This window comes from Gallinula chloropus (genome assembly GCF_964237585.1).
Source record: "Gallinula chloropus genome assembly, chromosome: 3".
In the NCBI taxonomy this organism is placed as follows: domain Eukaryota; kingdom Metazoa; phylum Chordata; class Aves; order Gruiformes; family Rallidae; genus Gallinula; species Gallinula chloropus.
The window spans coordinates 7,925,498-7,942,539 of record NC_140087.1 but is presented as its reverse complement, the minus strand read 5'-3'; the positions used below and the strand labels follow the sequence as shown (position 1 = coordinate 7,942,539).

Sequence of the window (17,042 nt, the reverse complement as noted above, 5' to 3'; positions counted from 1 at the left end):
ACTCAGCTATTTTCAGGAAAATCCAGTGTGATACCATCTTTAATTACATGGCCACATTGACTGTTTCCTACAGCGTTAATACGAATGCTGCTCACTGAATAGTTACCCTCGATTTTGTTTTGCCATTGCGTGGATAGAGTTTATTTACCATACATTGTTTAGCCTCTGCTCTCAATACAAGTTATAAAATTACATGGGTGGCTAATTTCCTAGCAGCCTCTATTATAGTGTTCATGACTATAATATCCGAATGCTTTACAAACACTCATTAATTTCTTTTTGTGGCACTCTTGCCTGTAAAATATTTTTTTCAATGGAGAAACACCACAGAAAGGGACTAAGGCAATAAGACATTATTATAAGCATATTCTACTAATTTTGGACATCCAGTGTGAAATGTCTAGGGCCTACCTTTCAGGGAATTTAGTGTCATATAGTGTGTAGTATATTCAGAGAGCAAAAGCTGCTAACTTCTGCATCACAGAAGTCAAGGAGAGGTGCATGGAAAGTTAAAGAGATGGAGAAAGAGAGAGAAAAAGATCCTCCAGGGTCTTATTCAATTACTTTCATCATGTGATTAGCCTGTGGTCACTGTCCTTACTCAGCACATGGAAACCTGAACAGGCTTGCGTGAGCCACTCTTTGCTGCGGTCATCCATACAGGACAAAGAGGGCTGCTGAGCCAGCTTTTAATCCATGCCAGGTTTGCAGTCTGCTGTGGGTAAACATTAGTGCAGAAGCAGGGACAGAAGTTTACCAAGGGCGCCACCAGCACCTGCACTGAGGGGAAGTCTCCGAACTCCTGCTGAGTTTTCCCAAAATATCAAAAATACAGATCGCAGCTGTGAAATTCCAGTGGATCTGTTTGGTTACCACACCTGGATTGCAAGTTTACTTTCAAAAGCTTGGTTAGTTTGAAGCAAAGGTTTCTTAGATGTCAAAAAGTATGCTTTTTCATATCAAATATCAAGCCCTTCCTCCAAGTACATGCACAAAGGATTTTTCGTATTGTTCTGAGCCATGTTTTTTTGTTTTCAGGGAGAGAAGGAGGCAGCCTGTGCCTGATACCACCCCTGGAAAATTCACATCCCATCAGGTAAAGGCTACAAACATTGTAAGCAACTAAACAAGCTCTTCTGAAAGAAAATATTAGGCTGCCTTAATTATAAGACTAATGAAGTAATATAATTTCTCCAAGAGCTGACATTTCATGAAATTAGGAAATATCACTGCAAAGATGAAAGCCTTCCAGATATAACGTAGTTAAGAAACAGATGTGCTTTACAAATGATGAACTGCGTGTGAGGAGGAGAGCGTGGGAGACGAGCACTGGCTGCTTCAATTTCCCCTTTAGAGCCTGCAGTGAACTCGATGACGGCACTGGGGAAAAAAGGAATTTAAAAATCTGTAGTCAGGCTAAAGGATGAAGATGAAAACTTGCAAATGATTCCTTTCATCAGCCTTTTCAAAAACGCACGCCTTCCCAGGCATGGCACAAGAATCTGCATAGTGAAAGGTCCGGGGTTATTCTAGGGCTTGCAGACTTTACTGGGCAAGGCTGGAAAGCATAAGAGTGGGTTTCAGGTCCTTTGGAAATGGACTCCTTCCTCTTTACTTCCTTCTACAGGCTTGCCTGGGACTGTTTCTAACACTGTCTGTCTCTCACACAGAATACACAGTATTTGAAGGTTGGAAAAGACCTTTAATATCATTGAGTCCAACCGTTCCTGTCCTATGCTAAGCTCCATCCCCTTTTTTTATACACAATCATTGGTCATTTATCATCAGATACTGAAGGATGCATGGGACAAGGACAAAATTTAAGAGGAATGAATTTAAAGCTAATGATAAAAGGATGCATAGGGCACTGCAGGAGGGAAGGAGAAAACAGGACAGGAAAAATTCAAGGCAGAGAAGACCACAGAGTGTTATAAAGCAGATGGGGGAAGAGAAGGCAGAAATTCAGAGCTAACGGTCAACAAGGAAGCGAAAATAAAGACAAGACAAAACTGAGGACTGCATTTATTGCCCAAGGGCTATAACCTGCTGCTGCCTGAGCCACTGCACCTGCTCCACAAATGCTGGTTTGCAGCTCACCCTGCTCCCGCAGGGCATGAGTCTTCAGCAGCAATTTCAGTCCTACCTGGTTAAACGATTTCTCAGGGTATCTCTGGAAACAATTTCACGGACTAACTCTCACTGCAAGGATTGCTCTCTACAGATCTTTTCCCTTTCCCCTTCTTACTCCATCACACCATTTGTGGTAGTACTGGCCGAGAGAATGTTTTCACATTCATTTTCATCCTGCATTTATTGACTAGAGGTCACTGCTAAATGCACTGGTTTAAACATTGCTCATCAAAGCAACAAGTGAGTCATAGAAAGCCTTTAAAAAAAGTATTTACCTAACAACAGCTTTCTGTATCTATGTAAGTTAATCAGTTAAAACCTTAGCACCCTGCAGAAAGTACCTGACTTGGGCGATACTTGAAATAAAGGGTTGTTTAAAATGTAAATGTACAGTGACACAGCTGAGTTCTGATTACTTATTTACCACAATCAGAAACTAGTTTTCTCCAAGAGAAACCAGAATTTCAGGGGTTTGGGAGATGGTTATGCAAGACAGCACGTTTAACCATTTGTAACCACAAATGAATTTGCTTAATATGTAAAGACCTGAGTCGTGTATTACTCGGATCCTTGCTGGTAAATAACCTCTCACAGACTGAAAGACTATCCACTGCATGGTGAATCTGGAGCTTCCGAGTCTTTTTCACAGTGACAGAGGGTGGAATCAGTCTGGTTTTCTTTCCACGGGGGGAAAACACAGAACATGTGAAAAACAAAAGGCTCTCTTACCCTATGCAAGCTGCAGAGATCTAACAAAATGACAGACCAGCATTCATTGATGTTATGTGTATCTATGTAGAAGTCTGACTGCGTGTTTGAAAGCGACAGTCTGTCTGTAGCAACACGCTGTAAGTTCCACTGTATTTTTCCATATTTTGAGATGAACAGCGTTATTTTTCTTTAAATAACCATTACAATGATAAATGCACAGTTCTGGAAAATAACAGATTCCATTTTGCTCTTGTTTTTTTGGATAACATCTTGGTAATGTTCAACAGATTATAACTGACTGGTTGGCATTTTTCCATAAATACTAAATTTATGTTTGACTTGAGAGAGTTTTATTGGTGAGATGGCAGAATGCAAGAGGTGCTAACTGAAGAGACATAGAGGCAAAAGAAAAAAAGGGAAAGTGAAGCTGTACTTCTCCTTATATTTTCTAAACAACCTTATAGAGGTGCTCATAATTGAAAATTTTAAAATTTAAAGAGGTTTCTTAATTTCTGTTTTCTAATGGAGTTCTCAACAAAACATGAGCATTTTTTCTTTGAATTTTATTCAGAAAAGACTAAGTTATCCGAAGACAAGATACAACTAAACAATACCCTTCATTTTGTTTCAGGACACATTTAATATTTTTATTTGATACAAAATGAAAATGAAGGACACTTTTCTTTTTGACACAAATAAAGCTAAATGACCAAAAAGAAAAACATTGCCGCTTCCTTCTTCCAGGAGAAGTGAGCCATGTTTCCTTTCTAGAGAGAAATTCATACCTGTTTGGTCATAAGGTGGGCACTAGAACGCAAGTGACAGATTCATCCATGAAACAGAGGGTTCTTTAGTTCAAACAAGGTGATCTAAACATGTTTATGAAACACACTGTAGTCAATATTTTGCTGGAATACCCAATGTACATGGATGCTTACATATAGGAATTTGCAGGATGTACCACTCTTACAGCTGTGGGAATCCTTTCAGGACTGAACATGCATGGACTACCACCAAAAGCAGGCAGAACCTTTGCTAACATTTATTTTCAGGTAGGTAGGAAATTGCAAGTTATTGCCAGGAAAAAAAAAAAAATCTTTGTACTACTAGACTCAAGGACCAGCTTTGCCACACTTACATTGTGTAACAACTTAAAAAATACAGTGGGTTTAATTTTTCTACTCATTGAAAACCAGACTCTAATGCTGAACTCTAATGCTTACCTGACATGAGCCCTGTGACCGGAATGCAGCCATAGGAAATGCATGAAACACCTGCCTACCCAGGCAGATGGACCTTCTGTACAGCTGAGACCCAAAAGAGGTCCCAGGTTGCGCTAGGAAATGACTGGAGAACCCCAGCTCAAGAAACTGCAGGAGATTGCTAGCTCATACAAGAAGAGGGCAGCAGATGCGTCAAAAAGAAGGACTTTGAGACTCTAAATTCTGTTATGATCTATAAAATAGCTTTGTTTCGTGTTACTCCATTGTTTTTGTTTGAAATAATAAGCCGCACCCTAAAAGAAAGGGCCTATCAGGGCTTTAGGTACTTTTACAGTAATTGCCTGGGTTTGTTTGGATAAAGGTAATGTTCAACAATGAGTAAGCGTGGTGAAATCCACGGCAGAGGTAGGTGTTTCCTCTTATTGTCTGGTACAAATTTATTGTCTCGTAAATGTAAACACAAAGATTACTTGGGCATTAGTCTAAAAAAATCCCTGACACGTTGTGTATAAACCTTTTCAGGAAGTATTTCAGTTGTCCATAACTGTGCTGTTGTAAGGGATTATGCATAATACCCCATTAATTTTTCAATAGTTGATAATAGCAGTTGACTGTGCTGCAAACAGGGAAATGAATTTTCTCTGTGTCTACTTCAGGAAGACAAACCATCACACCTATGGCTACTCCACTCTGTGATGACTGGGAAGCGTCTATTTCCCCTGTAGGGATGGTATTACACCACCAACTGCATGAGCATCGTTGATTAGCATAGCTCACCCAATACAAGCTTCACTGCACAACAGGAACAAGAGATAATAAGACAGCAAACAAATCCCAATCTGATAGAGTTTATGTGAGGAAATGTCCATAAATAAATCTCATCCTGTGAGCCCCCACTTCACTATTGCAAAATTAATTCAAAATTAAATTTGTATATACATATATATATTTATGTATATAAAATCCCTATCACTATATTAATAAACATACTTTGGAACCACTCTGAATTAATTAATTTCACCATTTCCATTCCTTCTCCACAATATTGGTCATCTGTATGCTGTATTATTTAATCTGCTCTGAAGTTCTATATGAGAAAAAAAAAAGGTGAACGTCTATCATATTACTTTTTCTGTGGTGCTTTAACTACATAAGTGCCTGGTATATTTCTCCAGTTTAAGAGAATTAAGTCAAGTACCAAAGTTTGTTCCCAGGAGTGTTTTTGTACTTGGATAAGGGCTTCACTGCATTTAAAACCTTCTAAAATAACTTGCCTTTGAAATCTATGAAAGGTTGCCATTGGCTTTAATGGGCATTGCTTTTGGACATTGGGTGTGAAATATAGCCATATAATCATTCCCTTTTAAAAAAAAAAACAAACCCTTAAAATGTGTTCCCAGACTCTATTTCTGCTGCAGAGTCTTCCAAAGTGCCTTGTAAAATCTTGCATGAAGGCTACTACCTGTATGCATTTTTTTACACATACATGAACAAAAGTACTGATATACTGCCCTAATATACTCTAAAAGTAGCAATAACTCTGCTATTTATAACAACTGAGGAAGAAGGTTGAAACCTTGAGGTAGCCTTAATGCTAACATGGTACAGAGAACACTAATAACATCAATTGATTTAACATTAAGGGAAACTCAAAAGGACAAGAAAATGTTCAATCATACATTCACTTAAACCATTACAGCTTCCCAAAGCACTCAATTGATTTTCTTGAGAAAATCATTGCTGAGAAATTATTTTCTTTTCTCACAGGGAATCTCACCTCAGTACAGGAGTAACACAGAAACCCTTGGAACAAAACAACTCTCCTTGGCTGCACAGGATGCTGGTGGAAGACAAGATTTCTCCATCCATTTTGTGCAGAGTTCCCTCCTGGATGTTTGCTTGGGCACGTACCTCCTCAGCCTACCTCTCACAGGCTGAATAGACTTGTGCCCTCTGTCAGGTCACCTCTCAGCGAACAACCAGGTCATTCTGTTTGCAGGGCCACTTAGAAAGGAACTGTTCACTCTGGTCCCCCCAGGTGACATCAAGCCAGAATGGTTCTTTCACAAAGTTTTTAAGCAAATGGACTCCCTGTTTCCAGGGTAACATTTTAGGATGGAAAGTGTGACACACTAAAGATACCTCTGACTTCCAGTAGCAAAGCTAGAATCACAGAGTCATTTAGGTTGGAAAAGATCCCTAAGATCATAGATTACAACTGTAAACCTAACACTGCTAAGCCCACAGCTAAACCACATCCCTAAGTACCACATTTACATGTATTTTAAATACCTCCAGGGATGGTGACTCAACCACTTCCCCAAGCAGCCTGTTCCAGTGATTGACAACCCTTTTGGGTGAAGAAATTTTTCCTTGACCACACTCAATTCCATGTCAGTGCGAAATCTAGGCATGTTTTCAGCCCAAGACCCACACACATGCTTTGTTTTGTAAGAAATCATACCACCATGTCAGAGAGGTATGTCAGCATCAAAGGAAGTTTCTAGGTGAGTTTTCAAACACTTTAGCTCTGTAATAAGATCTATTTTTTTCTTTTCTCTCCTTGCAAGTATTCAGAAAACTAATAATTATCTTTCCAAGATAATCAAGTTGTCATTCTGGAACAGCAAAAAAAACATCAGGTGACTTTCTATGGATACAGATGATACCGATTCAGTTTCTGAGACTTCCATGTCAGTGGCTGAGAATATACACACACTTCTAAACATTCAGTTTAGAAGTTCTCATCATTTCTGAAATTCATGGTATATATATTCATTCTCACAGGTAAGTCTCAATTTTTTTTCCTCTTCTTTTGAAGTAAGGTTTGGAAAGGTGTGCCACAAAATTGTTTGTGCTATAAATACAGAAAAATTGTATTAATTTTTCAGGAAACTAGCCATATATCTGCACTAGTGAGAGAAAGCTAAGGAAAAATGTTTACCAATGTTACTGTGGATAAATTTATAACATTAAATATTACAGATTATAGAGCAGTTTGCAGAGAAATAATGAAAACGTCAGTTAGTGCAATCCTTTCTGGAACTATTGCTTATTATTTTATTCACAGCTTTGTTTTTCCAGTTTTCATTGTTTAAGATTAGTGTACCAGTATGGAAAAACCCTATGTATTTCTATCTGGTTTAAATGATAAAGAAAAGGAATGCACTCATGATCAATATTTTGTTTGCTCATCTGAAAAGCTATTTCCAGGTGAATTCTAAGCATGTCTGGAGAATTGAAAACGGCAAGGATGTAGATTTCCATTCTGATTTCTTTTAACTTTTACGGTTTTCTTATGCAGTTATTATCAACATTTACAAAACCTCCTGTGAAGAATAAGCTTCTTAACTAAAAAGCATAATCTCTTCTTTTTAAAGATCTAATGCAAGAAAAGTCTTCAAATGTCACATATAGTACTAGTTAAAAATCACTGAAAAGTCTTCTTTCCTCTTACATGTAGTAGTAAATATGAAATAATATTTTGTCTTCTTGAAAATATCACCTAATAAGCTATATTCTTTCTCTGCTATGTGTACTTACATACCTTGAAGAAGGAACCAAATTTTTATTACAGAAAATCATCTGAATCCTGATTTATTGTACCATTTTTTACTAATCTCTTTTACGATTAAAGCACAGGTATAATCCATGTTGTCTAAACTAGGCTACTGGAAGGCTGCATCATTATTATAGTGTTTGTATGAGGCATCTGTGCCGTACCCTCATGTTAGAAGAGAATATCTGGAAGACAACACAGGACAGAATCTGGGTTTAGTTCTGCAACCTTGGTAGGTAAGGAAATAAGTTGGTGCGCAAATCTGTGGGGCAAAGACACTGAGGTCTTCAACCCAGGCTGATGTGAGTGCTGTATGGTAGATTGGGCAGACAGGTGTGGTCTGTAAAGGTCCCCTCCCTGAATGTCACAGGGACCTGTGAGGCACTGCCTTTTCCTTTTGTGCTTGTTTATTTTGAGCGTGGGTTTGTTTGAGTCACTCATGACTATGTAATCACCAACCCGGAACAAAAAAACCTCCACTTGTTTAGTAATATAAAACTTTCTGCAAAGATAAAAGAGGGGTTTGTGAGTTGTTTTTAGTTTGGTTTGGGCTTTGTTTGTTTGGGTTTTTTTTAATTTTTCCAAATAGCTTGGCCTTTGCCTACAGACAGAAAGAATTGTGCAGTGTCAACACCGACTTTTTTGCTAAACAGACTTGACAATAGGTCTGTAATTAGCCATGGCAGTGATGTACCCTCTGACACTGCTTATGCAACAGTTCCAGGCTCTGGTGAAGTACAAAGGGAACAGATCAAAGAAAGTGGATGGGCCTGTGCACTTTTCATGAAATCCTTTCTGAAACAGAGTAACGGAGCTAGAGGGGCCATTGTTTTGACTTTGTAGGGTACTTCTTATGCTTTTATGACTTAATCTCTTCAATACAGATATGATCCTACACAAAGCAAGCCCCAAAGTACTCTATAACCAACAGTGCTTTTTACATGTTACAAAATAATTCTTCAGAGATACATGACCTAGTTTTGTTGGTTTGTTTTTTTTTTTTAAATCAGTCCAGGTTTAGGACTTCTTAGCCTGGCTGAGCTGTTGGTTACTGTATTTCAGTTCTAAACCTGCTCAGACCACTCAGGGTCGCACAGGTCTGCATTGTGCTGCACGGAGAGCCATCAAAGACAGCTCCTGAGGAATCAGTCACCATTGTACAAAATAGCTGGCAAGTGTTTTGCCAACAACGTTACTCAAAACCATCTAATCTAGGCTAGCAAACACAATGCTTATCCCTACTGAGTCTGAATTTTAAAAAAACATCAGACAAACTATTGAGTTATTCTGACCACTACATGTTCTTTGTTTTTCTAAAAGGCACTGTAAATGCCACCTGGGTTTCACTGTGCTGTAAGAAAAGCTAACTGGCTATGTTGGCAGGTTTTAAGGATATTGTTTCTGGTCTTCACATGGTTCATCTTCAATTCTTTAGTAAAAAGGAATCTAGTATATAATGATTATAACGTACAGGCCAGTTTCAAATAAAGGCGAGTCAGGGAGAAATGCCTTCATTTCCCAGTTTGAATAGACAATGTTGTATATTTAGAAAACCACATTGCCAGAAAATAGGTGACCTAAATTAGACAATACTATAATTCCTTCCACCTTTCTGATCAGAGACAAATATTTTCTGGACAGGGGTATACACATGGCTGTGCAAATACTGCCGGCACTTGACAAAACCTGACATTTCACGTTTCTGTAAACCATCTCCCTTTGCACTCAGTGTTATTTATGCATGTTTAAGAAATGAGCAGAAATGAAAGACAAAGTTTGAGATACACTTTAAGACAGCACCACAATGCTCAACCACGACTAAAGCAGTTAAGTGATTAAATTAATGATCTTTTTCTAGTATTCAATCATTTAAATTCAAGAGAGGCACTCCAAAACACGCATGCCAGTTCCAAACTTTGGGCACTTCAGATGCTATGAACAAAACACATCAAAAAACATGAAAAGGATGATCTTCAGGCTTTGCAATACACACCCTGCCTCACAGGGCTGTTTTGGCTGGTCACAGAAGTCTAAGTCTTTTAAACACTGTGTACGTATGCGTGCATCCACACACAAAATCACAAACATACATTTTATTTCTTGAAAGAAAAGATTGAATTTTATATGAGTTCATACACAGATACTTCAGTGACTCATAATAAACACATATTTTCATGAATAAAAGAACTTTTTTCTATTAAAAAACTACACAAGAATAGTTTTTATACTTAACGAAAGGTTCCAAGAACATGAGAACAACCTACTACTACTTTATATAGTCATGCTAGCTGTAAATAGGTTTTTACAAGCTCGTTTCAGTACAAGGATTATTGTACTGGTGGTGTCTTTGGGAGTTTGTACTGTGACACAGAGAGGAATTAGAAGAGGGTAAGAGAGGCAGCACAATAAAACCGCCCCGATTACATTCAGATTTCTGAGGTGTTCAGCAGAATCTAAGGTTTCACTTTAAAAAGAGCCTCTAGACATTTTGGCTCTAAATACTGCTTTGAAAAGTGACCCACATGAACAAAAAAAACCCCACTAGCCTGACACTGCAGAAAGTTTGAAACGGGTCAGCCCAGGGAACACTTCATTGTTCATACATGGCAACTCATATTCCGTCCATGTATGAAATAGTTAATGCTGAGTCAGGTCACAGAAGGTGAAAGAATTGTGGGGACTGACAAAAATAACCTACAATTCACTACTGCTTTTGAAGGGTTGTTTAAAAAGTTCATGTTGGAATTGACTGAGATTTCATTGATTAGGTCTGGGGCTCGTGTTCCACCAACTGGAGAACACCTACATAAGAAATCTCTCTGAAATAAGGAATGTTTCTGAAAGTAATTGCTGTGATCTTCTTTAACCTAAACTACTAGGAGTTTGCATGGTTTTACTTCTCTCAGCACAGCAGTCTTGTGTCAATAATGTTGGGATGACAATATGGAATTAAGTTGACTTTCAATAAACCGTCAACAGGTCCATCACTATGGCAGGAGAGAGCTCCCTTTAAGTACACCCTTACTCTAGAAAAAGGGAACTCGTGTCACTTCAACAGTGTTGGGTTTTCTTTTGTTTTGCTTCATTAAAATCAACACTACAGCTGGGCTGTATTTGTTGTTCATAATAATTTGCACAAAGTCGCTTTCTTGTTTAGTTAAAACAACTGGCAGTAATAAAATAAGGGCAGGTGAATGCGTTGCTATGGTCCCTGTTTATAGTGCAGAATAACAGGCACAGAAAGAGCACTGAGACAGGAAGGTCACCCTCCTCGAGAAGGAAATGTATGTATTTTAATCCAGATTTTGGTGTTAGTTGATTTACCCTTTCTGGTAATCATTTGCTGGACATGCAAGGTAAATTAGGTGACTGTGTCTCAAATTGTATTTTGCATTTTCCTTCTTCTAAATGTTAAGCATCTAAACCCAGAAAGAAAAGCATTCCTAAGTTAGGGGATGCAGCAGATACAGCCTCAGCCAAACTTCTTCAGAAACCTGCCTGGCTTGTGATTCTGACTACTACCTATGATGTGAGAGAAGAAAAGCACTAAGTGTCTTGTCAAAATATAATTATAAATATATTACCAAAGTATAATAGAAGCAAAGTCTCCCTTCAATGTCAGCACACAATTTCTACAAATGAACTTTGGTCTGAGCAAAGCAGTAAAGAAATCTCATCCTTTATCTGTTCTGCTTGAAAATTCTGATAACCAAGGATACGCAAAAATTACTTTTGTTATAAATACTATTTAATATTTGTTTCCCCCAGACATAAGATATTGCACATCCTTTCTTCCCTTTCATCCATTTATTGATCCACCTTATCAGCACTGCCTCTGTGATGAAGAAACTTCCAGGAAGAAAATGGGGACAAGGAAGAAAAGTTCCTCGCTTTCCTTCTTACTTTCCTTCATTCTCTTTCTTAACAAGGAAAAGTTCAAAAAAGCCTTTCTTCCTGAAAAAAATCAGCAAGGAGGCAAAATGGTCTTCTACCTAGCATTATCTCCTGCCAGAAAGGATAACACAGATCCAGATGGACTTTTTTTATCTCTAACTGTTTCTCTAATAAAGACCATGTCAAAATGTGGACAAAAAGGAGCATATATATATTGTTAGTAAACTTGAGGGCTACAGACAATACTGAAATGTTAAGATAAAGAAATTTGACTACTCTGCATGCATATTTAAAGCATACATTGACTAAACTTAGAAGGTGGCCCTGTAATCTCTAAGTCATTCCATGACTTACAGAATTATTCCATGCCACTCTACCCCTTTATTTAAGTGAATTTATGGAGTATCCATGCATGCATATGAATGTCAGTTTTCAGAAGATTACATATATATAATCATACTGAAATAATCTGCAATAGAATACAACCTGTTTGGTGTTCATTCCAAGCTTTTGTTTCCCATAACAGTTTAAACAGTTTGTCTTGATCTAATAAGATGGAGATCAGTCCAGAAATAAGCTAAAATTGCCATTGTCTCTGCAGATACACAGAAACTGGCTGGTGGCAGGGAATGTGCCTTCAACTAGCTCAAAGGCTGTTTTTTTTACAGAATCACAAGGTTGGAAGAGACCTTTGAAGATCATCAAGTCCAACCATTCCCATCCTATGCTAAACCATATCCCTAAGGACATCATCTACCCTTTTTTTGAACACACCCAGGGAAGGTGACTCAACCCCCTCCCTGGGCAGCCTGTTCCAGGCCCTGACAACTCTTTCAGTAACAATTTTTTTTTCTAGTATCTAATCTGACCCTGCCCTGTCACAGCTTCATGCCATTGCCCCTTCTCCTATCTCCTGTCACCTGGCTGAAGAGACCATCACCCACCTCTCTACAACCTGCCTTCAGGTAGTTGTAGGTGGTGATAAGGTCTCCCCTCAGCCTCCTCTTCTCTAAGCTAAACAGCCCCAGCTCCCTCAACTGTTTCTCATATGATTTGGCCTCCAGCCCCTTCACCAGCCTTGTGGGCAAATGTTGATCAACTGTGCCTGACAAACACTGCACAGTCTCAACAATACAGTGCAAATACATGGTGTGTATGCATCTTGGCAGATGAACACGTGATAGAGCTTGTAAGTTTTCCACTCTTTGTCAGTTCTATGCTGGGACCATAAAGGGGTGGTGTAAAGGGTGGAAGGACTCAATAAAAACGTCTCCTATTCCCACAAATGGCCATGAGGAACACCGAAGGAGAAAGCTAATTAAAATCAAAATGGAAAGATGAAAGAAGCTAAATTTAAAGTTCAGGCAGAGAATATAATTAAAGCACTGAATTTTAATTAAAGAAATATTATTTTAATATATTTTTTCACCCTCATACTTTTACTTTAGGGAAAACAACAGTTAGTTCCTTAAAAATTCATTATTATTTTTGCTCTTATTGTTTCACTTCGGTAACAGAAATGTGAAATGTAGAGGGTGGGTGAAAGGGAAGTCTTGGACGAAATTGTGGCAAGGAGGATTCCAGATGGACACAAGGGGGAAAAGAAATATCCTCACCATGACAATGAAAAGCTTAAGGGGAAATACCCATAAGCACATGGCCAGGTTCGAGTTTGGAAAACTAGATCAAATGTCCCTCAGAGGTCTTTTCTAACCTGACTTAATCAGTGGTTGTATGAAAGGATATCTGTGTGGCCTGCTAAAAGGCAGTCTCATATACTTATTTTTGTCTAAGGTGACTAAAGACTTAGGAGGAAACCTGAGAAGAGATATGCTTAGCCAGATAAGGTTTAGTATGAAATTAGAATCTTATCAAACATTTTGGAGGAATGACTTCATCTGAAAACAGTAAAAAGCTCTTCATTTCCTCCTCCCCACTGTTCTATGCATCTATAAAGACAATATTTTGGCCAATATTTGGTCTTTATTAAGAAGGGGAGAAAGGTATATGAAAGGAATAGAATTAAATCCGTTCTGTAACAAGAAAAAGACAGAGGTTATGCAACAATGTACTTGGGCAAAGTTAACTCCATATTTGATGCTGTAGGTGTAGAAAGATAAAAGGGACCTTAAGAGCAGACACTTTGTTGTATAACTGAGCAAAATCACTTTCAAAGTATTAACAGCAAGCAGATATCTTAGATGACTTGTAATAAAAGTAGTTCTTGAAAGAGAGCAAAGGCCAGGCTGAGCTGAATTAGAGCCTACTACCATTTCTCTAGAGGTTCAGAAAAAGCCTTCCCTGCAGATTAATTTCTGCAATTGGAAGAACTCTTTTGAACATGGCCATTGAAAGGGTTTTCTGCCTGAACACAGAAATAGAAACAGACGGTCAGACTCTGGAAATTAAGGTCTTCAGGTTAGAGAGGAATCTTACAGTTGCCCCAAGATGCCTCTAGCTCAAATCCTACAGCTGAAAAAAGACTGGCATAATCATATCTTAGCCAATTTCCCAAGCACTAGGCAGTTCGGTGGGTGGATCAGACTGAATATGATGTTTCAGGTCCAAATGAGATTTAACTGAAAAGCTGCAACATCATCCCTCTAAAGTCAAAATTAATTCTGAGACCAATAACGAATGCCTTTTCTGCTGTCTATCCCCACACTGATAATTTTTGCCAAAACATCCCCTAGAACTGCAGCCAGAGCTATTTTAGCAAATGCTGCTTTTGATTGCAACACACATAAATAACTCTGCGTCACAGACTGACTCAGACCCTACACATCATTGCTAGGGAGCCAAGTAACTGATTTCATGTGATATCTGCTCTAGTTCTGAATATTAAATGAGACTGGACATGTTTTGAGGGGGCAGAAAAACATGGGTTGCATAATTAAACTCAGTGAAACTTTAACAAAGTCAATTTGTACTTCATTGCTATATCCACTCCTTTGGCCTCTGCAGTGCTTAGTCCTGTTAACTTTGTCCTGAGAGTGCAGATTTGCCTCCAGAGACAAAACAAATCTTTTAGAGGAAACCTTGAAGAAGTTATCCATTAGAGACTTACTTATTATTTGTAAAGAAGATTTAAATGTGTAAAGGAAGCTACCTGAAACTCCAATTAATTTTTAACTTTGTGACTGGTCAGGCTGAGTGCTGTTTGGGGCAGAAGTTGTCCTTTCACTCTCAGGGAAACATCTGATACGTACTGTTATACAAAGCAAAATAATTCACCATCACAGTGGTAACCAACATGATATTCCCAGATGCTTCTGAAACAGGTGATCAGAGATCTAAACCAAAAAAAACCCGCTCATCACTCTGCCTTTTGTAATTGATTTTCTTCTGATCACAGTGTCTTCTCCTTGCACATGCTGAGAAGAACTATCACCAGTAGGACCACTGCAGGTTGACTGTAGCAGGGTACCAGTCAGTGAGAGCAAAGGCCTTAACCTTCTGCCCCAAACCCACCTAACCTAACAGAACAGAGTGCACCATGTGGGTTACTCACGGCTCAGCTTCGATGCTCTGGTCAGGAGCGATGTAGTTGGCGGGGATGTAGCCTTGGAGCTTGCGGCCAGGACTGACTGTCCCTTTTGGCAGGAGGAGCCTAGCATACCACCAGCCTTCATGAGATGCATCCAGCACTTGAAGATAATCCCCAGCTTGGAAACTCAAGTCTTCCTCAGTGCGAGCCTCATAGTTGAAGAGTGCCACAAATCTGCAGATATTCACCAGATGCTGGCCTGGCAGAGGAGGTAAAGGTTTCTCTTTTATCTTGCTGTCTCTGTCTTTCTGTCCTGCTTGGAGGTCGTGCCTTACCACAGCAAGGTTGGCGAAGACTTGTCCGCCTTTCTCATCCTGCTCGCTGTCGCTCTCTGAGAATAAGCAAGGGATGTATGGCTCCAAACAGGCACAGTGCTTCTGATAAGAGTTTCCCATCCTGTTTCCTTGTGCCTTCCTCCGTTTCTGCTTTTCTTCTGCTTTTCCCAGTTGTGATACCCTCAGACCAATTCTCGCACCATTAACATTTTAGCTTTTTGCGGCTTTTCTTCTCGACCTCCTCCTTTGGCATAAAATGAAACAACTCCTGGCACAGCTGGAAGCTCCTCTCTGAGCCCCACTGAGAGCTCATTACAGGCAGCTCCTGGATTGGGAATGAAACCTGAGTATCCAAGTGCCAAAGCACATGTGGAGGGAATTTCTTCGCTCCCCCTTTGGAACAGGAAAGCAATAGAACAGCTGCCCTGGGCTGATCTCCAGGTACAACAAGGGAGCGTCGAGCCTCTTCTCCCACAGCAATGCAACGGAGTCAGAACATCTAAGCAGGGAAGAAGGCGTCTCAGCTCTCACTGCTTGGGACGGGTGTTTTCTAATCTCGGATGCGATCCCGTCATATGATCGTCAGTGAATGTCTTTAAAGTCTGTCTTAGCAATGATTAACCAAGCTGACCTGCCTGTTTCCTCAGCAGTCTCTGACACGGACAGCTTGAATATTTCTGTGTGTTTCCTGGTTTGCGGTGGTTTCAGTTCCTGGGGGAAGGTTTTGCTTGCCCCAGGCTGGCAGACGCCCTCACCTGGAGCACACCTGTGGCTTCTGCCCTCCCGCACCTGGTGCTTTCCCCTGCCAAACACCCGCCCTTCAAAACAGTCCTCTGGGAGGGAAATTTTGGGTTGGGTTTGGGGGTTTTTTGAGCTCGATTTGGCACTTCTTGCAAGGAAAAGTAAATATACGGGGCTTATGGTAAGCCAGCAATAGATTTTAATTCATCCTTTATTCTTCATTTTAAGGAAACAAAGGCACTAGCTGCAAAAAAAAAACCCCAAAACCAACAAATTACTCTAGGTGACTGGTTAAATCTATCAGCCACATATAAAAAATAATGGCTGCCTTCCAGTCACCATGCCAGCCAAGGAAACTACACTGACCAGTCTGTTCCCATTTCTAAAGCACCTACAACCTGGCATACAGACAGAGCAGGTGTGTCCTGGGTACTGCTGGGGAAAGCAGCCCGGAGGTGTGCCTGCCACGTCCCAGCAGTGCAGCCCAAGCTGAACAACACCTGAAAATCACCACAGCCAGGGGAGCACACAGTGCTCAGAGAGGGAGCAGGAAGCACGGGAGATAGCCTGTCTGCACTGTGTTGTGGCATTTCAATCAGAAGCAATCTCTTCCAGCTAAGAGGCCTGGACCTATAGCTTCCTGGTGACAAAGAAAACTGGCTTATCTTTTTTCTTTCCTTCTTTATTATTATTTTTTAATTGGTCATGAATAACTCTTGTTTTCCTAAATCATTCACACATGTCTCTCAGTTCCATGTAGAGCTTCTTCTGTTTGCTTTATTTTACTAGAAAGAAAATCTGACTAAATAATTTAGAAAACAAAGTCACTTGTTTTCACCCCATCTCTCAGTCAGGCCTTTGAATAAGGAGGCCAGTGGCACAGGCAGAAGTCTACTGATGGACTAGAGACTACTGTGGGATGACTGAAAGAAGTCTTCACTGAAAGTTTATCACTATCAAGT

The 17,042-nt window shown here is 39.6% G+C and overlaps 1 protein-coding gene across 1 annotated transcript in view; it reads right to left on the bottom strand.

Moving 5' to 3' along the window:
• The window catches only part of FRK (fyn related Src family tyrosine kinase), a gene marked incomplete at both ends in the record, with an annotated part of 51,676 nt that extends 36,217 nt beyond the window's left edge, over positions 1-15,459 (bottom strand). The window contains one exon of the mRNA XM_084262294.1: positions 15,029-15,459. Coding sequence (XP_084118420.1) covers positions 15,029-15,459 — 431 coding nt within the window. The remainder of the gene's footprint in view (positions 1-15,028) is intronic.
• Between the last annotated feature and the right edge of the window lie 1,583 nt (positions 15,460-17,042).